The sequence below is a fragment of the Pelodiscus sinensis genome, chromosome 15, assembly GCF_049634645.1.
Source record: "Pelodiscus sinensis isolate JC-2024 chromosome 15, ASM4963464v1, whole genome shotgun sequence".
Taxonomy (NCBI): Eukaryota; Metazoa; Chordata; order Testudines; family Trionychidae; genus Pelodiscus; species Pelodiscus sinensis.
In genome coordinates this window covers 5,458,247-5,483,157 of record NC_134725.1, presented here as the reverse complement: position 1 = coordinate 5,483,157, position 24,911 = coordinate 5,458,247, and the positions used below count along the sequence as shown (strand labels likewise).

Sequence of the window (24,911 nt, the reverse complement as noted above, 5' to 3'; positions counted from 1 at the left end):
ACCCCCAGGACCTACCAGGCTGTCCAAGCCGCCTCCGAGAAGGTCCACGGCCCCCAGCTGCACCGAGGATGTAGCCACAGGAGGCCCGCTCGCGGGGGGGCCCAGATCCAGGTTCAGGAGGTCCCCCAGGAGGTCCCCCTGAGTTGGGATAACAGCTGGTGGCTCTGAAGGGGGGGGCCCCGAGGGGGCTGCGTCGGGGCTCTCTGCGCTCTCGCTCCTGCGGAGGGAGAGAGGTGAAGCCTGGGCCTGCCGGAGACGCGCTCCCGCAGGGCAGGGCACTGAAGAGCGAGAGGCTCAGCATCCCGACACCTCAGCATCCTCCCTCTGGCCAGAGAGCCGGCGGCGCTGGGGGGAGGGCGCCTGGCCCCACGGGGAGCCCATGGCTGGGAAGGGGCTCGGCCCAGAGCCTGCCGGGGGCACCGCTAGGTACTCACGAGCCCGTCCGCGGAGGCAAGCTCTTATGCACGATGCCTCTGCTCCCCTCCACGAAGGCAGTGGGGGGCTTGTGGTACACGGAGGCCAGAGTGCCGATGTAGCAGATCAGCTCGTCCAGCAGCGTGGGCTCAATCAGGTCCGTCTCCTCGGAGATGAGCGGCTTCTCCGCCAGCACCACCTCCTTGGCAGCCACGGGGTCCGTGGAGAGCAGGCGCCAGTAGATGTAGCCACGGTCCCGCAGGTCCGGGTTGTCCGAGTCCTTTGGGAAGGCAGCAATTAGAGCAAGGCACGGGCTCCTCACCGGCCCAGGGACCAGCACTGCCAGCAGCCCTCCTGGGCAGGGCCAGCCGCCTCAGCAACCCCTGCTGCAAGGCGGCGGGGCAAACCTGGCACGTAGCGTCAGGTCGGCGGTGCCGCGCGCTGCAAGGTGCAGGCACTTGGGCGCATGTTCACCCATCTCCCTGCCTTATCGCTACGGACGCTCCAGCTCGCCTCAGTCCTCGGCAGCACCTCTGCGGCAAGGCGACCGAGGGCGCCAGATGGGCTCGAGAGGCTGTCTCTCCAGGCATGGCTCACCCGCCCTCCCTGCCATGACAAGAAAATCCTCGGCCTGCTTCCACTCCCATGCTGCAGTGCCTGCAGGTAACAATCTGTGCAGCACCTAGCACAGAGCCCGGAGCCCAGCACGACTGAGCATCTGCCGGGAAAGCCTGCGGCCCGGGCGGCGTCACAGCGGCTGCCTTGCAGCCGGAGGGATATTCTAGCTCAGGTGCAGTGGGAAGCAGGACCCCAGATTCGAACGGGCAGCCCAGAGGTCACGGGCTCCTGGGCAAACAGGCCTGGCAGAGACCTCAGGAGCCAGGAGTACAAGCCGCTAGCGGCTCCAAGCGGGACCGGCCCCGACCGCTGTCAAGCTGGCACCCCTGCCGCCGTGTTAACCCCAGGACAGTGTCTGGCCAACATGGCCGCTGCACGGCTCTCGGGAGCCAGACCACCAGCAGCGCTGCTCGCCAGTCGCCTGCACCGACACGGTCCGTTCTGGGGCGCCCTCCCGCGCCTGCCTCCCCGCCTTGTCCCGGGCCGGCCCCCGAGGCCGCAGGCCCACTCCGGCCAAAGGCGCTGCGGACATGCTACCCACCTGAGTCGCGAGGCTCAGCACCTGCTGCACCAGCTCCTGAGTCTCAGTCGGCTTCTTCAGGAAGAGCTTTACGATGGCCGTCAGCAGCTGCAACTGCACCTGCACCGCGTGGGCAGGGAGGGGTCAGGGAGCAGACCGTGCGCACCCACCAGCAAACGCAGATCCCGTCCCGCACCAGCTGAAATCTGCCCCCCACCCCCCGGATGGCCGAGCTCAGCCCCCGGCCCGGCCACGCAGTCTCTGCCCTCGCCAGTTCAGGGCAGGGATTGGTCCTAGCGCCCGGGGATGCAGGCGAGAGGAACAAGATGACAGCCATTTGCCCTTCCCCCTTGCTACATGGAGATGTGAGGGCTACTTGGCTCCTGCCATGTTTCAGTTCAGAGCACTTTCCCGTCCCTCCCCAAGTACTGCAGGGCAGCACCGCCCCCATTTTGATGATGCAAACAGAGGAACAGGTGGTTAAATGATGTGCCCAAGGTCTCACTGGATCTCAGTGGCAGAGACAGGAACGGACTCGAACCTCCCAGTTCATTGTCTTAATTCCAGAAGAGCCGGAGAGCGAGAGCACCCGTTTCCGTACCTCCCGACTAGGGACAGACGCGAGCCATGCCCAGCGTTTCCAAGGGGCTGACGGCCTTCGTTTACAGCGAGCGTGGGCAGGCCCCGATTTCAGACCAGGCCAGAGCCTTCTGCAGGGGGCAGATGCCACACTCGGTGGCGCGAGAACGGCAAGGGGAGCGAAGCCGCAATTACCCTGCTGCTCAGCCCCGCGCACAGCCAACGAGCAGCCAGACCCCCCCGCTGCAGCGTCAGCAGCCTCCCTCCCTCCCTCCCTCCGCACAGCGGGGCCAGCGAGCCCAGCTCCGAGCAGGTCTCCACGGGCAGGCCACGCAGCCGTTGAGCCATTCACCTGGGTGCTCTCGTCGTGGAAGCCCTCCAGGAAGCTCTCCAGCAGCTCGTCCGCGTTGTCGATCCGCTCCGCGTATTCGCCCACGATCCAGATCATGGCTGCTCGGGCCTCGGGCTCATCCAGGGAGTCCAGGTTCTCGCACAGGGTGGCGATCACGCTCTCGTACCTGCCCGGTCGCAGACAGGGTGAGTGGCTCCCGGCGCCTCTGCCATGCGCGACATGGCACCTGCAGGGCCCCGCCCCGAATGGCTGCTCGCCGAGAGGGGACCGGACGGCTGGGCCTGCGTGACGCGTTGAAATCCTGCCGTGCAACACGACAGGCGCCCCGCAGAGCGGGGACAACCGGACCCACGTCGGTTCGCCTGCGTCACAGCCAGGGGCCCTCGGCCCTGGCCCCGGTCGGTGACTGGGGGAGACCGAGCAGGAGGGACAGGCCATGGCGAGGAGTGCCAACACGAGGTTTGCTCCAGGCCAAGAGCTCAGGAAGCCCTCGCAGGACTCCCAGCAGCCCACCAGAAGGGAGGTCCCATCGCCAGCCAGGCCATTCCAAGGGCTCCCACCTGGGTATTCTCCAGCACCTGGCTCCTTTCCCACCCTGCTGAGACAGCGGCTAGGGGCAGGCCATTCGCTAGCCGCAGTCTGCCCCGGGGCCCTCGTGGACCTAGCGGGAGTCTGCCACGCCCCAAGGCCTCAGCCACATCATGGCTTTTCCTGGAGACGGGCCTGGCCCCGTTCCCTCAGATACGAGCAACTCGCCCGCTGCTCATTTCCCAGCACGGTGGCGGCCTGACCGTTACAGCCAGAGTCGCCTGTGGGACAGTCCCTGAGTCACCCTGAATTGCCCCTCCCTGCTTCGCTGAGGGGACTTCAGCACGTGGCACAAGCAGCCGAAATCTCCCTCCCACGAAGGGCCCTTCACCAGGAACGCGCCTCATCCGAGACTCTGGCTCCTCTTCTCTCACGTTTACAGGGACTGCCACACACCAGCATCAGACACACCGAGCCCAGGGGAGAGGCAGAGCCGGCCGAACGCGGCACCGCCTGGAACCGAACGTCGTGTCGTGCCTGGGTCGGGTCTCAGCTGGGGGCTGGCTTTCCTGAACCTCGTTTTACCTCAGGTAAGACCCACCCCCATTCCGGGCACAGTCCAAGCCTGCTGCCTCACAGACTGCGGTCAGCACCGGTGTGGCCAACCCCAGACTTGCTGCGCCCCCGACGGCACCGGGAAGGCCCCTCTGCAAGGCTGGCACACACCAGCTTCGCATTGGCTCGTGTTCCAAAGAGGCCAATGGGATTGGCTGCTTCCTGAACGGGGTCAAGGAACGGGGCAGGAGCAGCGAGATCTCCCCAGGACAGCCCTGCCCGAGCGCCCGGTGGGGCCAGCGGCCGCATCACGCACTTGTTGGGGTACTTGCGGAAGATGTCTTTGATCACCACAATGGCTTCCTGCACCACATAATTGACTTTGGTCTGAATGAGGTCCAGCAGGGTGCTGACGCAGCGCTCCGCCGATTGCTAGGCAGAGAAGAGAGCGACAGGTAGAGCCCCCGGCACAGCCTGCCCGCCGGGCTCTGCGCGCCCAAGGGTGCCCCGTGTGCTCCCTCCCGTCCTGCCCTCCACTGCCCTGTGCACACGGGAGAGGCACAGCCTGCCCGCCGGGCTCTGCGCGCCCAAGGGTGCCCCGTGTGCTCCCTCCCGTCCTGCCCTCCACTGCCCTGTGCACACGGGAGGGGCACAGCCTGCCCGCCGGGCTCTGCGCGCCCAGGGGTGCCCCGTGTGCTCCCTCCCGTCCTGCCCTCCACCGCCCTGTGCACACGGGAGGGGCACAGCCTGCCCGCCGGGCTCTGCGCGCCCAAGGGTGCCCCGTGTGCTCCCTCCCGTCCTGCCCTCCACCGCCCTGTGCACACGGGAGGGGCACAGCCTGCCCGCCGGGCTCTGCGCGCCCAAGGGTGCCCCGTGTGCTCCCTCCCGTCCTGCCCTCCACCGCCCTGTGCACACGGGAGGGGCACAGCCTGCCCGCCGGGCTCTGCGCGCCCAAGGGTGCCCCGTGTGCTCCCTCCCGTCCTGCCCTCCACCGCCCTGCGCACACGGGAGGGGCACAGCCTGCCCGCCGGGCTCTGCGCGCCCAGGGGTGCCCCGTGTGCTCCCTCCCGTCCTGCCCTCCACTGCCCTGCGCACACGGGAGGGGCACAGCCTGCCCGCCGGGCTCTGCGCGCCCAAGGGTGCCCCGTGTGCTCCCTCCCGTCCTGCCCTCCACTGCCCTGCGCACACGGGAGGGGCACAGCCTGCCCGCCGGGCTCTGCGCGCCCAAGGGTGCCCCGTGTGCTCCCTCCCGTCCTGCCCTTCACTGCCCTGCGCACACGGGAGGGGCACAGCCTGCCCGCCGGGCTCTGCGCGCCCAAGGGTGCCCCGTGTGCTCCCTCCCGTCCTGCCCTTCACTGCCCTGCGCACACAGGAGGGGCACAGCCTGCCCGCCGGGCTCTGCGTGCCCAGGGGTGCCCCGTGTGCTCCCCGCCCAGCCACAAGCCCACTGGGGCCACTCTTCTGCAGAAGTTCCCTGCACGACGCCCCGAGGCTGCGCTCTCTCTCAACTACCCTTTCCACTGCTTCGTATGGCTTAATGCCGCAGGCTACGCCCATTCCCCTCCCCTCTGCCTGCCAGGGAATATTTTAGCAGGTGGGCCAGCAGCCTGGCTCACACCGGTCCAGGACCTGCCCCCCGTGGCTCTGTGTTTGAAGTGCATTAGGAGCTGGGCAGGCAGCCTGGCTCAGGCCTGGCTCACGCCGGTCCGGGACCTGCCCCCCGTGGCTCTGTGTTTAAAGTGCGTTAGGAGCTGGGCAGGCAGCCTGGCTCAGGCCTGGCTCACGCCGGTCCGGGACCTGCCCCCCGTGGCTCTGTGTTTGAAGTGCGTTAGGAGCTGGGCAGGCAGCCTGGCTCAGGCCTGGCTCACACCGGTCCGGGACCTGCCCCCCGTGGCTCTGTGTTTAAAGTGCGTTAGGAGCTGGGCAGGCAGCCTGGCTCAGTCCTGGCTCACACGGGGTCTGGGAGCTCAGACCCCCAGACAGGGGCTGCTGCCCCCCCCCCCGCGCTGCCGCCTGTGTCTCAGGACCAGCGGCGCAGGGCGACAGGGAGCCGGTCCATGAGGGGCTGGTTTTCAAACCCGCAGACCAGCTCCCACCTGCATCCCGCGCTGCTGCCTCTGGTACAACGGCTGCTGGTCCTGCCCCGGGGCTAAGCGCTAAAACGTCACGAGGTTCACCAATCCCCAGGGAACATCCCTCGGAGTGAAGGACGGCCCTTCCCTCCAGCTCCTGTCCAGCACAGCCGGGCTGCTATCCCGAGCCCCGCCTCCGGTTAGCTAGCACCTGCGCACCCAGCCCCACGGGGCAGGGCCAATTGCCCCCCAAGGACCCAGCCCCCGGCTCCTCAGTCCTTCAATACGACCGACTGCCCATCGTCGGCTCACGAAACACCCTTCTCCCTGCCCGTCTGCAACAGCCACCCTTGCACTGGGAAAGGCAGCGCCAGAGCACAAGCCGTGATCACGGAGCCCCGAGAGGATGGACGGCACAAGTTCCAGGCCCCTCTGTGGCAGGGCTGATGGAGATCTCTGGAACAACCGCAGCCCCTCTCACGTGCGCCTCTGCACCGAGACGGTCCGAGCCTTCTAGCTCTGGTGCCTCAAGTCCGAGCGGGCAGAGGGAGTCAGCCTGGGCTGAGCCATTCCACCCCACGAGACGTCGCACCTACTGCTGAACGTGGCCTCCGGGCTAGACACAGCACGAGGGCGCGTCGATCGCCTGCAAGGGCAGCTCCGGCGCACTCCACCGCCCCCGCTTGGATTCTGGTTTGTCCAGCCACAGCCCCTCACCCCCCAGCACCTGCCGCTCACCTCCACCTTGATGGCACAGCGGCCGATGGCTCGCACGGCCTTCCTCACAAAGTCCACGTCCACTTCGGTGGCGTACTCCTTCAGCTCGGCGAGCACCTGCCGGAGGGGCAGAGAGGTGAGCCCTGCCCTTGGCAGTGGGGGCTGGGACCCCCAAAAGGGGCACGGCAGCGGGCTCCTGAGCAGTCAGAGGCTGCGGCTGACCGAACGCGGACAGGGCCGTGGCCTGCGGGCTCTGCCAACGCACCAACCGCCTTCAGCCACCCAACTCCTGAGCCGAGAGCACGGAGGCAGGCGTCACAGCTGGGGCCAGCCACATGCAGCTGCTCGCCAGGGCCCCGCCTGGCATCCGTGCACGCTGACAAAGCCAGGCCACGGGGAGGTGCTGCAGAAGGGGTCGCGGGCACGGAGGCGCGTACGGCCAGACTGCTCCCCTGGGGAGGGGCTGACCTGCGCGATGTTGGCCTGGGAGGCCAGGCGGATCATGATGTCCAGTTTCTCCAGTTTAACGTAGATGGGGTCGTTGTACTTCACGAAGAACACCTTCATCTCATGCTTGAGGATTTCCGGCCTGGAGGCGGACACAGGGGTTAGCACCGCTCGGACCCACCACATTTTGTCACGTGCCCCAGCGAAGCGCCAGTCGCCCCCGCCCCTGCAGTGCATCAGCAGAGGCTGCCCAACAGGCACCAGAGCCAACACCCCTGCGCCGGAGAGGGAATGGGGAGCAGCGGATACCCGAAGGACACAGCCAGCTTGGAGGGGTGCATGGGGCTGGCCAGAGCAGACCTTTCGTCTTGCAGCCCGCTTCTGGCATTGGCAGTCCCTGCGTCTCCCTGGAACGCGCTAGCCGCAGTGAGCCAGGGGAGACACGCCCTGACCGCCGCCATCATCGGATGTCCTGGAACAGCCAAGGGATGCCCTTCGGGGCCAGCCAGCAACACTGACCACGGGCTGCAGAGCGGACAGAGGCTTCGCGAAAGGTCGTAACCAGACGCCCCCCTGCCAGCCCAGCCAACGTGCCTGTCCAGTCGGGGCTCATGCTGTTGGCCTATAACCGAGCTGGCACAGCAGGCTGGGCCGCTCCTGCCGGCGTCTTACCGCGCTGCCCGAGCTCCTGGCGCGAGACCCGGGCCGGCTCCGTCTGCCTGCCCGCCAGCGGCTCACCTCTTCTGCACAATGAGGTTGATGTTGCGCAGAGCCACGTACTGCAGCTCCGGCTCGGCCGAGAGCAGCGTGACCAGAGGAGGAGCCAGCTTCTTCAGCAGGGTGCCATAATAATCCAGGTCCTTCGACAGCATCTCCATGAACTTCATCAGCACTTTCACTGCGGAGAGCACCACGGCAGAGTTGGCGTGGGACAGCCGGGGCGTCACCCGCTCACAGATGCTGCCGGGGCACGGGAGAAAGAGAAAAGCCAATCCAGAGCCACTGGGCAGAAAGGGTCACGCACGGCAGAGCCTGGGGAGCACCGGCGCGGAGCTCGCAGGAGGGACGGCCTGCAGCCACGGAGCCACGCTCTGCTGCCCAGAAAGGAGGCTGGGCTCACAGCCCTGCTGGGGCCCCCATTGCCAGGGCCACTGGACTAACTCCCAGCCCGCCAAGAAAAGGATCTTGGCCACTTCTGAGCCGTCACCTGGAGGCGGCCTAGAAGCCACAAGAGGCTCGGGAGAAAGCAGAGTCTAGATCTCCTGGCTCCGGGAGAACAGCTGGGACCTCACCAGGAGCAGGAAGCAATGTGCCCACTCCAGGCCACTAGTAAAACCTGCCCCCCCAGGGCTGGGCAGAGACCTGGCCTGTACGTGGATACGTCCAACGTACCCTCGAGTCACCGGTCAAGCAGCCTGGTTGCTAGATCCCTCGGGTCCAGGGGCCCCAGCAGCCCAAGAGCAGGATCCACAGGGCCTGCCAGCGTGGGATCTGCCGCTCTCTCCGCCCCCTCCCCCCCAGGCCTGCCAGCGTGGGATCTGCCGCTCTCTCCGCCCCCCCCCAGGCCTGCCAGCGTGGGGTCTGCTGCTCCCCCCCCCCCCGGGCCTGCCAGCGTGGGGTCTGCCGCTCCCCCCCCCCCCCGGGCCTGCCAGCGTGGGGTCTGCCCCCCCCTACCTCTGGGCCTCCCGGTCGTCCTTGGGCATGTAGTTTGCCAGGCAGTCCAGGATGAAGATCTGCCCCCACTCGGTGCACTCGTTCAGGGCCGTCAGCAGCTTGTTAATGGACTGGGGGTTCAGGTCCAGCAGGTTGCTGCTGGGGTGGGACTCTGCTATCTCGGAAAGGGCCGCTACCGCATTAGCCACCACCTGCAGGAGCACGCGGGCTGTTAGCTGCCACTTTCCACCGGGCGGCAGCCAGCCGGGAGCGCCCCGAGGTCCCGTGCCCAGGCCCCTCCGCACTGCTGAGCGTGCTGCAGCCTGGCACGAGCATGGCTCTGGGAGAGGCCGACACCAAGGGCTCTAGGCAAGGAGAGTCCCTGCCCGAGCCCAAAGAAGCCTCCTTAGTCTGGTCAACAAGGCCTCTGAACAGCCCTCACTGTGCTTGTGTTCTGGGGCCCGGCTGAAGCAGCAAATGCCGCACCAGGCAGAGGGCTGTGCCTGGACTGGGGGGCAAGGATGAGGGCCTGGGAGCAGACTGCTGCACTCGGAGAGAGAGGAAGGGCTGGAGGAGCGCTCACCATAGGGTTGGAGTCCGAGATGAGGTCCTTCAGCGTGTCCAGGAAGCCCTGGTCCTCCACCAGCTGGGCGTTGATGTCGTGGAGCTTGGCCACGCAGACGGCTGCGGTCTTGCGCACGTAGGGGTCCTCGTCCTTCAGACACTTTCTCAAGGGCTCACAGAGGTACTCCGTTATCTTATCCACCCGGATGCAGCCCATTGTCCGCACAGCCAGGGCCCGGATCAGGGGGTTGGGGTCCTCACAGTCCTACAGGTGTGGAAAGGGACACTAGAGTCAGCCCGTCTTTGGGCCAGCGTTCAGGCTGGGGGCTCAAGCTCAATCCACACCGAGGAACCGAAACGAAAGCAATCTGCATGGCAGCGGTGCCGCGCACTGACTGCTAACGAGGGCCTCTCCCTTAGGTGCCTCAGTGTGGATTTAGGGCGTCCCTCCACACCGAGGAACCGAAACGAAAGCAATCTGCATTGCAGCGGTGCCGTGCACTGACTGCTAACGAGGGCCTCTCCCTTAGGTGCCTCAGTGTGGATTTAGGGCGTCACGTCACACCGAGGAACCGAAACGAAAGCAATCTGCATTGCAGCGGTGCCGCGCACTGACTGCTAACGAGGGCCTCTCACTTAGGTGCCTCAGTGTGGATTTAGGGCGTCCCTCCACACCGAGGAACCGAAACGAAAGCAATCTGCATTGCAGCGGTGCCGCGCACTGACTGCTAACGCGGGCCTCTCCCTTAGGTGCCTCAGTGTGGATTTAGGGCGTCCCTCCACACCGAGGAACCGAAACGAAAGCAATCTGCAGCGCAGCGGTGCCGTGCACTGACTGCTAACGAGGGCCTCTCCCTTAGGTGCCTCAGTGTGGATTTAGGGCGTCCCAAGTGAGTTTGCCAGCCTGGGCCACAGTGCAGATGTGCAGCTCTTGGCGAGGCGGAGAGTCAGTGCCCAGATACCTGTCGGGGCAAACCTCTCTGCCAAGTGCTTAGATCTTTCTGCCGAAGCTGCCAAACGCAGCCCCGTTCCTCACCTATACATCACCCTACAGAAAGGCTCTCTGGCTCCAAAAGGAACAGGAATGAAGCCATTTCAAGTTCTGCTTTGGCAGCACCTTGGCTCCCAACACGGCCCGTTCCACAGCCTCCGACTCCTACAGCAAGAGGAGCATGAAAACCTTCTCGGCTGCAGTCTCTCTCCCTGGGGAGCCGGCAGGCTCAGGCAGGGACGGAGCCGCCTCTGTTTGTGAGGGTCTACCGGCAGCACAGCCGCCACAGAAGGAGTTCTTCTGAGCTAAAGGAAAGGCCAAGTTCAGCTTCTGCGTACAGTGCTCGAGCCCCAGGGAACCACGGGCTTACCTGAGAGCAGAGGAGGCTGAGAAAAATCGACCCGCACCCACCTGCTCGGCCTATGGGTTTCCCAGCACCTTACTGGTTTCCCATCCGAGGCAGTGAGGGGACTTTGAGACCCTGCTAGTCAGGGTGAGGTTCACAGGCGGAGGGAAGCCCAGGGCCGAAGGCATAACCTGCACAATTACTGGTGGACCGGGTGGCGGGCGTCTCGTTCCTCCCCCAAGCTCAGACAGGACAGCGGCGGAGGTTCCGCCCAGTGACCTAGGTTCTGGCTACACACGGCAAAGCGAGCCTGAGCCCTTCACCTCACCTCTCCCGTCTCACCTTTACGAAGGTGTTGACAGCCATAATGGCCATGTCTGGCTGGCTCTTGGCATAATTCATGAGGTACAGGTAGACCAGCTTCTTCAGCTCCAGGTTATCGGTCTGCATGCAGTTCACCACGTCTGGAAAGAGAGCGCTGAAACACAAAGCGCCAGCATAAACCATCCCAGTGCTACGCAGATAGGCAGCAGGTTTCAAACAAACCAAAGGAAGTTTTTCTTCATGCAGTGCACAGTCAACCTGTGGAACTCCTCGCCAGAGGATGTGAAGACCAAGACTGTATCAGGGTTCAAAGAAGAGCTAGATAAATTCATGGAGGTTAGGTCCCTGAATGGCTATTAGCCAGGATGGGTAGGCACAGTGTCCCTGGCCTGTGTGTGTCAGAGGCTGGGAAGGGGCGACAGGGGAGGGATCACCCGAGGATTCCCTGCTGCGTTCCCTCCCTCTGGGGCACCTGGCATTGGCCGCTGCCAGCAGACAGGACCCTGGGCTACATGGAACTTGGGTCTGACCCCGTCTGGCCGCTCTGATGGGAGGGGAACGAGTTAGCTGGGCTGGCATGCCCGGGCCCAGCCACGTCCCACCTCCCCGGCCCTCCCAGCTCTCACGTTTAGATTTCTAAATGTGAGTCTCCGCCGATCCGAAGGAGCCATTCCAACATCTGGAGTTCTTCATGGATCTGCGCCACCAAGCAGTCCCTAATGGACACCTTCCCCACACCAAAACGCTCTCCCCTGGAATTCCGGCTGCAAACAGAGCTCTCCTATCACTCAGCGCTCTCTACCGGCTACCCACACCTGGAAAACGGGCGCAGAGCCGTGGCTGCCGGAGCACAGGAGCTCAGCCTGACAGCTCATTTTCGGCTCAGCGACAAGAGACGCCGCCCTCTGCGGAAGGGGGCTGGCTCGCTTTTATCGAAGGGACACAAGGTTCGGTTTCCAGAAAGCAGCAATCAGCGCCAGCCCGCTGGTCTGGAATCTAGTCCAAGCCCTCGCAAATTCGAGTTGCGCCTGCCCCCACTAGAACATCCCCCTGCAGGACAGAGGCTGCGCTCCCCCGGAAGCTCTCACCCGAGACCAGAGCCAAAAGGAGCCGTCTGCCATGGAAACTGAGGCAGGCCTCAAGCCACAGGCCCGGTTACGCGGCACTCAGTCTCAAGCCGAGGTCTGGGCCAGCCGCCAGGGCATCCCCGCAGCTGGCTCTCGTTCGGGCCCCCCTGCAGCAAGAGATGGCTTCCCCAGAGCCTCCCCACGCCACGCACGGCAGCACACCTGACATCCTTGCCAACGGTCATGGACGCGATCACCTTCTTCACGGCCTCCTTCTTCTTCTCCTTCTTGTCGCTGTTCAGCTCTGCCTTCAGCTCAAAGATCTCCCCTGCAGATGCAGCCAAAGGGAGCCAGGCGTGAACACTGCCCTGGGCAGACAGCTTCCCGCCTGGACCCTCCTCATCCCGCGTGCCTGCGGAGCAACTGCCTGCCTGCTCTCGTAACCGAAGGTGAGGGACGCGCGGCGAGCCAGGCCGGCGGGGGAACCGCTCCAATGCCACGTCCCAGCCTGGTCTGAGCCTCGCTGGCTGGGAACGCAGCCACGCCAGGCTACGCCCGGGGCGACGAGCAGGAGGGCCCACTGGGCAGGGTCACGACGCGCTACCCGGCTCGGGACGAGTCTGAGGTCTGGGCCTGGCCGCTCCCTGAGGCTGGGCTGCCTCAGCGAGCACAGCTTACGTTTGCCAATGCCCCGGATGGCGGCTCAGAGCCAGCAGAACTGGCCTAGCAGAGAGGCACTAGAAACACTCAGGTGGAAGCAGAGCTGGGAGCCAGCCCCAGGCCCCACTACCCACCACCAAAGGGCGTGGTCCCCAGGCAGGCAGGCACGGCTGTGAGCTGTGCATCCCGTCTGGCCTTGCCATCTACGGGCAGCCTGGACCTTGCTGCCAGGGTGAACTCGGCTCCACACGGACATTCACCGCCCAGCAGCCCTTGCAGGCGGACGGGGGAAGTGACACTTCACGGCGGCTTCTAGGAAGCCGCTCCAATCGTGAAGGAGGCTGCGTGCTCGGCTCTGAGGGCGCGAGCTGTTCATTACCGATGAGCCGTCTCCCGCGCGGAGCCGTGCGCTGGGGTAGCCGAGCCAAAGCTCGCAGGGCGATGCTCTGGGACTGCCCTGTATGAAGCCAGGCGGAGCTGCCTCTCCGAGCACGCTTTCACCGTGGCAAGCAGTGCACCCCGCCTGACTGTCCTGTCTGGCCTGAGCATCCGTGTGGCAGCAGGTCCAGGTGGGCGGGGCCCCCAGCAAGGACTCAGCCAGCCCGCGGTGTGAAACGCAAGGGAGGGAAGCCGCAGGCGCACACGGCAGAACAGAGCTTGTGAGCACAGGACTCAGGGACTCTGTGCCAGCCCATCAGTCAGCAGAGACCAGCGTGTGGCCCAGGGCGGAAAGGAGAGGGACGGGCATTGGACTAGGTGGGTGGAAGGGGCCAGGGGATTCCAGGGGGCTGCGCGCTAGAAAACTGACGCAGCAGAGTGTGTATGTACACACACACACACACACACACACACACACACACACACACACACACACACACACACACACACACACACACACACACACACACACAATTAGAAGCTAGGGGAGTTCTGTGCACTAGGGACGCGTGTGAATGCCAGGGTGAGACAGGCAGAGCTGTGTCCTGCCCGCCGTGTGTTGCTGGGGTCACAGCTAGCTTCCTAAGCTTCCTGTAACTCGCCCCCCGCCCTGCAGAAATCCCTCTGCAGACACCCTCCCCTCCCTGACGGGCACGCAGCACCCCAAGAGTTACTCCTCGGGCTGCTCCAGCCAAGGGCTCAGCCCCCGGGATCCCCCCGCGCCCTTTAACAAGTGCGTTACCAACAGGCCAGGCTGGCAGCTGCACCCGCGGGCATTATTGAGCTGCCACAGCTGATAAAAGCAGCCTAAAGGCATCTCAGCAGTGCCAGGCCCCAGCTCAGGCTCCGCCCGGCCCCTGAGCTGCCGCAGCCCCAAGGCACCGGGCCCCGGCTCGCTCTCCGCCCGGCCCCTGAGCTGCCGCAGCCCCAAGGCACCGGGCCCCGGCTCGCTCTCCGCCCGGCCCCTGAGCTGCCGCAGCCCCAAGGCACCGGGCCCCGGCTCGCTCTCCGCCCGGCCCCTGAGCTGCCGCAGCCCCAAGGCACCGGGCCCCGGCTCGCTCTCCGCCCGGCCCCGGAGCTGCCGCAGCCCCAAGGCACCGGGCCCCGGCTCGCTCTCTGCCCGGCCCCGGAGCTGCCGCAGCCCCAAGGCACCGGGCCCCGGCTCGCTCTCCGCCCGGCCCCTGAGCTGCCGCAGCCCCAAGGCACCGGGCCCCGGCTCGCTCTCCGCCCGGCCCCTGAGCTGCCGCAGCCCCAAGGCACCGGGCCCCGGCTCGCTCTCCGCCCGGCCCCTGAGCTGCCGCAGCCCCAAGGCACTGGGCCCCGGCTCGCTCTCCGCCCGGCCCCGGAGCTGCCGCAGCCCCAAGGCACCGGGCCCCGGCTCGCTCTCCGCCCGGCCCCTGAGCTGCCGCAGCCCCAAGGCACCGGGCCCCGGCTCGCTCTCCGCCCGGCCCCTGAGCTGCCGCAGCCCCAAGGCACCGGGCCCCGGCTCGCTCTCTGCCCGGCCCCGGAGCTGCCGTATCTGGAATGCTCAGCACCTGAGTGACGGGCAGTGCTGTCTGCAGGTAGTGAGCAAGTTAACCCCACTTCACTGGTACCTGCAGGAGACACCTGCACGGAGGCCAGTCACCCCTCAGCAAGCATGTCTCTTTCCCCTCTATGAGAGCAGCGAAACAGACCCCCCCGGCCTGTCAGCCGTGGCACAGGGGAATGGCAGTGACTAGGATCGGGGCAGCGGGCAGGACTCGCACGGGCGGTCGCAGGGAGCGACAGGACCCTGGGGGCTGGCTGGGAAGGGCGAGCGACCCGCACGTGCGCGTTACCTTTCTTCGTCGTGGTGAAGTACTTGGAGTCTGTCATTTTGGTCCCTGGTTTGTGGTGTCTGAGGAGAGAAACAAACCACTGAGGCCGGGCTGCATCCTGGAGGAAATACGCCGAGAATGTGGCAGCTCTGCCCTCAGGAGAAGCAACAAGCACACGCACGCTCCGGCCAGCATGGGGCCACACTCCTACCCCTCAGAGGAAGGGCAGCGAGGCAGGCTGTGCAGGATTTCCTTCCCCTCTCGCTGCACCCAGAGGGCAGCGAAGAAAAGCCAACGTGCCATTATCCCAGCTGGCCATTCGGTGGCCTGGACGAGAATGGAAAAACCCACGGCGCGTGAGTGAGCGAGCATCGGTCCCAGCTTGCTGCCCTGCAGAGCGGGGGGCCGGCGGTGCTGGGGAGATGTCCACGCGCAGCCCAGCCCACGGCTGCTAACGGGCCTGCTCATCAAGAGCCCCAGGACAGGCCTGGGCTGCAGAGACTAACCCCCCCTTGGCTCCGGGTGCTGACACCTCAGGAGGACACTGCCGGAGGGACGTCAGTCCTGCCTGTGCTGGGCTCATTCTGTCGACACCAGAATTTCTGCTCAAGTTCACACGGTTCGTGACCCAAATGGCTGCACTGCCAAGCCATCCCTAAGCAAGACTCCCACAACTAGAGCAATAACCTGCACCGCTGCCTGGAGCGAAGGGACCATTTATTCCAGCGAAGACGCACCCGGAGGCCTGCGCCGCCTGGCACGGGAACGCGCCTCATCCAAAGGAGGAACACGCAGCCTCCCTCTCGGGGAAAGGGAAAGGAACAAGTGCAGCTCAGAGCACAGTGCAGACCCCCACCGCTCGGCAACGTCCCCCGAGACGTGGGCCTTTTCATACCAGCTCTCAGGCACGGCTCCAGCCAGGCGCTCTAGGCCACTTCTACAATCCCAGTCGGCCGAGGTCAGCCTGACAGCCCGGCTCTGCAGGAGGCGGAGAGCTACGGAGTCAGGGGCCTTTGGAGAAGGCTGTAAAAGCACCACAATATAATCAGGCTGGTTTCATAAGAGCAGCCAGGCTGGGTCAGACCAAAGGTCCGTCTCGCCCAGCGTCCTGGCTGCCCACTGCCGTCAGTGCCCGGTGCCCCAGAGGGAGGGAACAGAGCCGAATCACGTGATACCTCTCAGCCTCTGCCAACCACAGGTAGGGCCATGAGCCCTGCCCACCCTGGCTACTAGCCACTAGCAGATGGACCTTATTTATGGATTAATTACATTGGTAATTTATTTCAACTGCAACACAATGGCTGGATATTGGGAGTTGGGAGCATTGGAGAAATCCCCAACTCCCCTTGCCTGTCTAATGTAGCTAGGCCTGATCCTTTATTTCTCACTAGCCCTCAAAAGTTACACGCAGCCAGTGCATGCTCAGCGGTCCCTCACAGGACACGGACAGCAAGTGAGAGGTGGAGACGCCAGCTCCCGGTTCCCGCCGGCCCCCGAGGGTCCGCGCGGAGCCCAGCTCCCGGTTCCCGCCGGCCCCCGAGGGTCCGCGCGGAGCCCAGCTCCCGGTTCCCGCCGGCCCCCGAGGGTCCGCGCGGAGCCCAGCTCACGGAGCACATTTTGACAAGAACATTTTTCAGTCCAAAATGTAGACCAGTTCTAGATCACGGGAGCACAATAAGCACCCTAAGAACGACAGGCACATCTACATTGCAGAGGAAGAGCCAAGCTATTCCTTTCGATCTCAAGCGAAGACAGCCAATTGGAAGGAAGGGGCGCTCCGGCCAATGCTGGTAGCCCTGCTTTCACAAGGTGCAAGGGAAGTCGAAGGGAGCGTGTTCTTCCCTCCACTTTCTGCAGGCGAGACAGCACCGAACGCTGAGTTAAGCTACTCTGGCTTCAGCTACACAATGAACACAGCTGAAGTTGCGTATCTTAACTCCACTTCGTCGTGTGGGGCAGACGCACCCTTACTGTCCTTCATGCCACTCTGGCAACGTACTGGATCCTTCATGCTTTGTTCCTGTTTTATCCTCCTGGGGAAATTCACAAGAAAATGGAAACAACTTACTTAGCAAACACATTGCTGCATTCAGCTCTGCCCAATGGGAACAGGGCCTGTTCCACTCCTACTTCCTCGGAAACACCCTGAAGCCCTGCCCCTCCACGTTGCGAGGACAGAGTCTCTGTCTCTCTCGCACGCACACGACTACCCAAGCCTCTTCCCCAGCAGTGATGTGTGTCTGCTGGCCGCTCGAGGTGCCCAGACCAGCCTGCTTGCACTGCTGCAAAGGGCACCTAACACTTTGCTTTCCAGGCAGAAGTCATTTTTCTACAGGGATGCAAAGAAATCTGCAGGGGGCATGAATTCTGTACATGTGCAGTGATGCAAAATTCCCCCAGGCATAAGAGAGCTGACCGGTTTAGTTTCCCTGCCCAAGCCAAGTGGGAGAGGAGGAAGACTCAAAGCCAGACCTGATGTATTAGGGCAGGGGTGGGCAATAGGGATGTGACTAGCGGACTACCTGTCAAGCCTAGGCTTATCAGTAGTCCAGTTGACCAGTTGCTCCTCCCCGTCCCCTGCTGCCTCTGTTACAAGGGGGGGCGGAGCAGGAGCCAGTGCTGGGGGGAGCTGGCTTAAAAGCCCCACTGGCACGGGGTCCCCCGCTGCTGCACCTCTCCCTGTGAAATGTACAAGGGTCCCAGGTGGCTCGTGTACATTTCAAAGGCAGAGGAGCAGCAAAGCATCCCCCTTACCGGGCAGTTGATGGATCATGGACATCTCGTGAGCAGTCATTTTCACAGGGGAGGGGGGATGACACTGCATTTTGGTACGTGGTCACAGGCTGGTTCCACCGTACCCTGGAAGGGCGGAGTCTGGAGTGGAAGGGGCGGGGCTGGGGACTTGTCCCTACCCAGAGTCGTCTGGGGCCAGAGGCTTTGAATTAAACACACAGCAAGGGGCTTGCGGCTCCCGGCCCTGCCGCTACCGCATTGCCTGGCAGCCGCCTGGGATTGCTGCGGCTATTCAAAGGGCTTGCGGCTCCCGGCCCTGCCGCTACCGCATTGCCTGGCAGCCGCCTGGGATTGCTGCGGCTATTCAAAGGGCTTGCGGCTCCGGCCCTGCCGCTACCGCGTTGCCTGGCAGCCGCCTGGGATTGCTGCGGCTATTCAAAGGGCTTGCGGCTCCGGCCCTGCCGCTACCGCGTTGCCTGGCAGCCGCCTGGGATTGCTGCGGCTATTCAAAGGGCTTGCGGCTCCGGCCCTGCCGCTACCGCGTTGCCTGGCAGCCGCCTGGGATTGCTGCGGCTATTCAAAGGGCTTGCGGCTCCCGGCCCTGCCGCTACCGCATTGCCTGGCAGCCGCCTGGGATTGCTGCGGCTATTCAAAGGGCTTGTGGCTCCGGCCCTGCCGCTACCGCGTTGCCTGGCAGCCGCCTGGGATTGCTGCGGCTATTCAAAGGGCTTGCGGCTCCGGCCCTGCCGCTACCGCGTTGCCTGGCAGCCGCCTGGGATTGCTGCGGCTATTCAAAGGGCTTGCGGCTCCGGCCCTGCCGCTACCGCGTTGCTTGGCAGCCGCCTGGGATTGCTGCGGCTATTCAAAGGGTTTGCGGCTCCGGCCCTGCCGCTACCGCGTTGCCTGGCAGCCCCCTGGGATTGCTGCGGCTATTCAAAGGGCTTGCGGCTCCGGCCCTGCCGCTACCGCGTTGCCTGGCAGCCCCCTGGGATTGCTGCGGCTATTCAAAGGGCTTGTGGCTCCGGCCCTGCCGCTACCGCGTTGCCTGGCAGCCGCCTGGGATTGCTGCGGCTATTCAAAGGGCTTGCGGCTCCGGCCCTGCCGCTACCGCGTTGCCTGGCAGCCGCCTGGGATTGCTGCGGCTATTCAAAGGGCTTGCGGCTCCGGCCCTGCCGCTACCGCGTTGCCTGGCAGCCGCCTGGGATTGCTGCGGCTATTCAAAGGGCTTGCGGCTCCGGCCCTGCCGCTACCGCGTTGCCTGGCAGCCGCCTGGGATTGCTGCGGCTATTCAAAGGGCTTGCGGCTCCGGCCCTGCCGCTACCGCGTTGCCTGGCAGCCGCCTGGGATTGCTGAGGCTATTCAAAGGGCTTGCGGCTCCGGCCCTGCCGCTACCGCGTTGCTTGGCAGCCGCCTGGGATTGCTGCGGCTATTCAAAGGGCTTGCGGCTCCGGCCCTGCCGCTACCGCGTTGCCTGGCAGCCGCCTGGGATTGCTGCGGCTATTCAAAGGGCTTGTGGCTCCGGCCCTGCCGCTACCGCGTTGCCTGGCAGCCCCCTGGGATTGCTGCGGCTATTCAAAGGGCTTGCGGCTCCGGCCCTGCCGCTACCGCGTTGCCTGGCAGCCGCCTGGGATTGCTGCGGCTATTCAAAGGGTTTGCGGCTCTGGCCCTGCCGCTACCGCGTTGCTTGGCAGCCGCCTGGGATTGCTGCGGCTATTCAAAGGGTTTGCGGCTCCGGCCCTGCCGCTACCGCGTTGCCTGGCAGCCGCCTGGGATTGCTGCGGCTATTCAAAGGGTTTGCGGCTCCGGCCCTGCCGCTACCGCGTTGCCTGGCAGCCGCCTGGGATTGCTGCGGCTATTCAAAGGGCTTGCGGCTCCGGCCCTGCCGCTACCGCGTTGCTTGGCAGCCGCCTGGGATTGCTGCGGCTATTCAAAGGGCTTGCGGCTCCGGCCCTGCCGCTACCGCGTTGCCTGGCAGCCGCCTGGGATTGCTGCGGCTATTCAAAGGGCTTGCGGCTCCGGCCCTGCCGCTACCGCGTTGCCTGGCAGCCGCCTGGGATTGCTGCGGCTATTCAAAGGGCTTGCGGCTCCGGCCCTGCCGCTACCGCGTTGCCTGGCAGCCCCCTGGGATTGCTGCGGCTATTCAAAGGGCTTGTGGCTCCGGCCCTGCCGCTACCGCGTTGCCTGGCAGCCCCCTGGGATTGCTGCGGCTATTCAAAGGGCTTGCGGCTCCGGCCCTGCCGCTACCGCGTTGCCTGGCAGCCGCCTGGGATTGCTGCGGCTATTCAAAGGGTTTGCGGCTCCGGCCCTGCCGCTACCGCGTTGCTTGGCAGCCGCCTGGGATTGCTGCGGCTATTCAAAGGGTTTGCGGCTCCGGCCCTGCCGCTACCGCGTTGCCTGGCAGCCGCCTGGGATTGCTGCGGCTATTCAAAGGGTTTGCGGCTCCGGCCCTGCCGCTACCGCGTTGCCTGGCAGCCGCCTGGGATTGCTGCGGCTATTCAAAGGGCTTGCGGCTCCGGCCCTGCCGCTACCGCGTTGCTTGGCAGCCGCCTGGGATTGCTGCGGCTATTCAAAGGGCTTGCGGCTCCGGCCCTGCCGCTACCGCGTTGCCTGGCAGCCGCCTGGGATTGCTGCGGCTATTCAAAGGGCTTGCGGCTCCGGCCCTGCCGCTACCGCGTTGCCTGGCAGCCGCCTGGGATTGCTGCGGCTATTCAAAGGGCTTGCGGCTCCGGCCCTGCCGCTACCGCGTTGCCTGGCAGCCGCCTGGGATTGCTGCGGCTATTCAAAGGGCTTGCGGCTCCGGCCCTGCCGCTACCGCGTTGCCTGGCAGCCGCCTGGGATTGCTGCGGCTATTCAAAGGGCTTGCGGCTCCGGCCCTGCCGCTACCGCGTTGCCTGGCAGCCGCCTGGGATTGCTGCGGCTATTCAAAGGGCTTGCGGCTCCGGCCCTGCCGCTACCGCGTTGCCTGGCAGCCCCCTGGGATTGCTGCGGCTATTCAAAGGGTTTGCGGCTCCGGCCCTGCCGCTACCGCGTTGCCTGGCAGCCGCCTGGGATTGCTGCGGCTATTCAAAGGGCTTGCGGCTCCGGCCCTGCCGCTACCGCGTTGCCTGGCAGCCCCCTGGGATTGCTGCGGCTATTCAAAGGGTTTGCGGCTCCGGCCCTGCCGCTACCGCGTTGCCTGGCAGCCGCCTGGGATTGCTGCGGCTATTCAAAGGGCTTGCGGCTCCCGGCCCTGCCGCTACCGCGTTGCCTGGCAGCCGCCTGGGATTGCTGCGGCTATTCAAAGGGCTTGCGGCTCCGGCCCTGCCGCTACCGCGTTGCCTGGCAGCCGCCTGGGATTGCTGCGGCTATTCAAAGGGCTTGCGGCTCCGGCCCTGCCGCTACCGCGTTGCTTGGCAGCCCCCTGGGATTGCTGCGGCTATTCAAAGGGCTTGCGGCTCCGGCCCTGCCGCTACCGCGTTGCCTGGCAGCCCCCTGGGATTGCTGCGGCTATTCAAAGGGCTTGTGGCTCCGGCCCTGCCAGGGCAGCCCCGTGACTGGGAGCTGGGAGCCATTTCAATACGATCCTGCTGCCTGAGCCCACCTGGAACTCAGCGGCACGGGCAGCAGGATAGAACTAGAAAGCGGCCAGATGCCATCCCGGGGCCGGATCCAAGTGGTAGGTGGGCCGGGTCTGGCCCCCAGGCTGCATGCTACCCAGCCTGTACTAGGGGGTCTGTTCTTTAACACAAACGGGGCTTGAGGATAAACCAGGCTTTACAGCTCCCCTCCTCCCAACATCACCAGGCTAAGCAGCTGCTGAATGTAGACAGCAGCATCCATCGAGAGAACGCCAGGAGCGCTGTGGACACGACTGAATGGAGCCCCCCTCCCGGTGAGGCAGGGAAGAAATCTCTGCTCCAGAAGCAAGGGAGACAAGGCACACAGATGGGGCGTTGCAGTGCAGAGCAGAAGAGCTGGGGTCCCACCCCACTGTCCTGCAATAGGGAAGAGGGCTGTGCTAGTTATGGGGTTATACGTAAAAGGCCAAGCTGCTACACAGAAGGCTGCCCCAACGTCACGTTCACTCCTTGGCCTGTGCCTGGATGGGGACATCAGCTGGCCAGCCCTTAGATGTGCCACCCGGCAGTCACACACCCCCAGCTGGCCCATGCCAGCTGACAAGGTAAGGGGCTATGGGACTGTGATGCAGATGTTCAAGCTCAGGCTCTAGGCCCCAGAGTTCAGGCTGCACCTCCGGATCCGTGCTGAGCTGCTAAATGCAGCAGACGCCCTTCGAGAGACAGCAGCATGGTGGTCACCTTGCTTGTCTGTATTTCGAGGGAGGCAGAGCGGACTAGTGCCCCGACTTCTCTTGATGTAGCCGTGTCCTCCACAGAGAGCCTCGGGAACCGATAACAGAATGCCAGCTTTCCGACCGGCCTGCACTTCGCTTCCGGAGCGTGCTGCAGCATGGGGCTGCACATCGCTGCAGGGATCCTAGGCTTGCCGCGACAAGAGGGAGGGCTTGCTGCAATCCGTCGGCAGAGGACTATCCTGCTTATCAAACTGTCTTACTTGAGCCGGAAAGCAACCTGGCTCCCCCTTCCTGCGAGGCAGCTGGCGTATCGCTGTGTTGGAGACCAGGCGGAACGCTGCTGTGTCCCAAAAGACACAGGAATTGCCAGACGCTCCACTGAAGAGTCAGAGCACAGGCCTGTGGATATTGCAAGGGACCAAGGAGGCGGGGTTTTCCACATAGAGCAACAACAGCCTGGACACTGACAGAACAGTCACTGAAAAGGACTCCTAGCATCTAGGGCAAGAACTGTTTGGCTAGTACATGGGGCTGTCGGGTCTCCCCCCTGCATTCTAGCCTCCGTGCTCTCGGGTATTTCAGCACATGCTTTCGCAGTCAACCTGTAGTTGGACGTCAGATGGGGGCACGTTAAGATCCATTCTAGCTGCATGAATTCCTTGAACTCCAAAGTGCCAACACTGGGATTTAAGAATAGTTTATTGCATCCGATTCAAGTGTGAAGAGGAGTTATCTGGCCTGGGGGGGGGGCGGGGGGAGTCTCAAGCCATATCTCCTGCATCAGTGTTTTATTTGTGCACTTCAACTAGGCAGAGGCAAAGAGGCAGAAATGCTGAAAGGGAAGCAAGTTCTCAAAGCAAGCGTGACAGGGCCAGGCTGTGACCTTGCTTTTGGCTTCCCAGCTCCCTGCTGGAGAGCAGATGGCTTTTACTGCAGCGTGGGGTTCGAGTCCTCTCTCAGACGCCAAACCCAGGAAATGAAAACAAACCGGCTCAGGCTGCAGGCCCATATCACAGGGCTCTGTGGCTGCAGCTCCAGCCCTGCACACTCTCTCCTGGAAAGAGAGGAGGGCCGTGGGTACCGCAGTCCGAGAGAAGAGTCGCTACGTTCCCGGGCACTCTGGAAAAGGCTACAGGATACAAACTGGACAGCTGGGGCGACGAGTGGAAGCGGGTGGTAGGTCTCAGCCCACGCGGCAGTAGCACTATTGCCCATGTCCGGATGAAGGTGTGACGGCGCGTTGGGGGTCCCCCGTCTCCTGCACCCCAAAATGGCACAAACAGACTGCACCAGCCGGTGGAACAGAGGAAGTTTATTGCCTCTCCAGGATACAGCACAGCACAGATGGAATCTGGTCACAGAGCTGGGCTAGGATGCCTCAGGCCCCCTTGAGATGGGGGAGACTGGACCCCTAAACTCCAGTCCCTTTCCCTAGGCTGTCTCCTCCATGCTCCCAGACACCAACTAAACTCACTCTCCTCCAGCCCTGCCCCCCCAGCCAGGGCAGCCTTCACCTTCCTTTGTTCCTCTCCATGGGGGGTATCTGGTTCAACCAGTTTGGCATCACCTTTGCATAGTGAGGTTTTCCCTGCTGGGTCTTGCTCCAGACAGCAGGGGTCACCACAGCCCAGCAAGTACCCCCACTACGTCACAGAAGGGGGCCACACGTGCGCATTATAAGGAAACAGACGGATACCAAACTTTAAAGCAACTCATTTTAGTGGAACTCTGTTCTCCTCTCCAGAACACCTGGACAAGGCTGTAAGCAGCCAAGCCTCAACCCTGACAACATGGCTGTGACCCGAGACTTGGTCCCGGCTACTTGAGCAGGCTAGAATGTGAAGCCAGGAATTCTGGGAGTCAAGTTGAATGATGGAAAGAAGCCAGTGACCCTGAGATTCCAGGGCTCCTTCTACCCCAGAGGCAAATGAGAAGCCCTGCCCCAACTCCAGTGCCCGGTTACAGTTTCTTTAACAATCGACTGCCATCCCAAGCTGCGAGAGCTCCTGCTGAGCCTGCGCCGTGGTGGCCCTGACAGCAGCAGGGAACTCGGTGCTCTGTGACTCTAGGCTGCAGAGGTTTGTGTTGCTCACAAACCAGAAACCACAAGTCAGGTGGGAGCCACAAACCACAAGCTCAGGTTTCACTCTAGGAACTCTGCTGAATAACAGCCTGGCTGTTTGGGGCAGAGGGTTAACAGAGCTTACGGTGGACGATGTTGAGCTTTTAATGACGACAGTGCTGACTTTCCAGAGAGAGAGGAGAGGCAGAGAGAAGTGAGCATCTGAGGACAAGCAAGATGGTCTGAAGTCACAAACATGGCGATTAGACCGCTTGGAAAGCCGCTTCTAGCACACTAGTGAGAACAAGTGGAACACTCACAGTGGAATGCTGACTCTGCCCCTGACCTGCAGCAAGTCACAGTAAAGCTCGGTGCCTCAGTTTCCCTTGCAATCCTTCGATTTATCTGCATAGACCATAAGCTTTCTGGGGAAGGGACTGTAGTACTTACTGTGTGTGGGCAGCATCTAGCACACCGGGACTCCAATACAAACAGTAGGGTCTCCTAGGCCTCACCGACCTCCAGGCATTCAGAGACAAGGTAAAGGGCAGGCACCACAGCGCAGTGGTCTCTAAAGCACCACTGAACCCATCAGCCAGAGGAGGCAAGCCCAGCCAGCCCTCAGATCAAGGAACAGCTGCCCTAGACCGTGCTGCTATGCACGCCTCTGGGTGGCAGCGAAATCAAGTTACATCTGACCCGCATCCGACGAGCTGTCGGAATCCTAGAAGGTGAGCAGGGGAGGAGCCCAGCCACAGCAGAACGTACTAGGGATGTAAGCAACTAGTCGACTACCTGATAAGCATGCAGAGACTCAACTAGTCGCTTCCACCACCCTTGCTGCCTGGGGGGCAGGGGAGGCAGAGGCGTAGCATGGGGACCAGGAATCAGCTGTCCCGGCTCTCGCCTGGTTCCCCTTGCTGCAGCTCTGCCTTTTAAATGCATCCGGCACTTAATATACATCTAAAAGGCAGAGCTGTAGAGGGGTCCCACTGCAGCTCTGCAGTTTCCCCCTTCATCAACTAATCGAGTAGTTCATGGAAATTCCATCAACTACTGTAGTTGAGTAACTGCAATTTAACATCCCTAGAACATACACCTCTAGCAGGCAGTTCCACTAGCTGAGCCGGAGTGTGCCAGTTTTCTGCCATCACCAACTCTTCAGTAGCGTTAGCTGC

General features: G+C 63.7%; 1 protein-coding gene across 4 annotated transcripts in view; it reads right to left on the bottom strand.

The window, feature by feature from the left end:
• AP1B1 (adaptor related protein complex 1 subunit beta 1) overlaps positions 1–24,911 on the bottom strand; it is a 33,782-nt gene that overhangs the window by 7,794 nt on the left and 1,077 nt on the right. For 3 of the 4 annotated variants that reach the window (XM_075897917.1, XM_075897915.1, XM_075897916.1), the window contains 13 exons: positions 14,666–14,724; positions 11,970–12,075; positions 10,699–10,834; positions 9,039–9,284; positions 8,477–8,667; positions 7,541–7,762; positions 6,824–6,944; positions 6,377–6,472; positions 3,883–3,998; positions 2,484–2,649; positions 1,574–1,672; positions 435–694; positions 16–217 (listed from right to left, as the gene is read on the bottom strand). In XM_075897917.1, coding sequence (XP_075754032.1) covers positions 16–217; positions 435–694; positions 1,574–1,672; positions 2,484–2,649; positions 3,883–3,998; positions 6,377–6,472; positions 6,824–6,944; positions 7,541–7,762; positions 8,477–8,667; positions 9,039–9,284; positions 10,699–10,834; positions 11,970–12,075; positions 14,666–14,702 — 1,998 coding nt within the window. In that variant the 5' untranslated portion in view covers positions 14,703–14,724. Of the gene's footprint in view, positions 1–15; positions 218–434; positions 695–1,573; positions 1,673–2,483; positions 2,650–3,882; positions 3,999–6,376; positions 6,473–6,823; positions 6,945–7,540; positions 7,763–8,476; positions 8,668–9,038; positions 9,285–10,698; positions 10,835–11,969; positions 12,076–14,665; positions 14,725–15,539; positions 15,668–24,911 lie in introns of those variants that run through there. The other variant, XM_075897918.1, reaches the window with a different exon arrangement.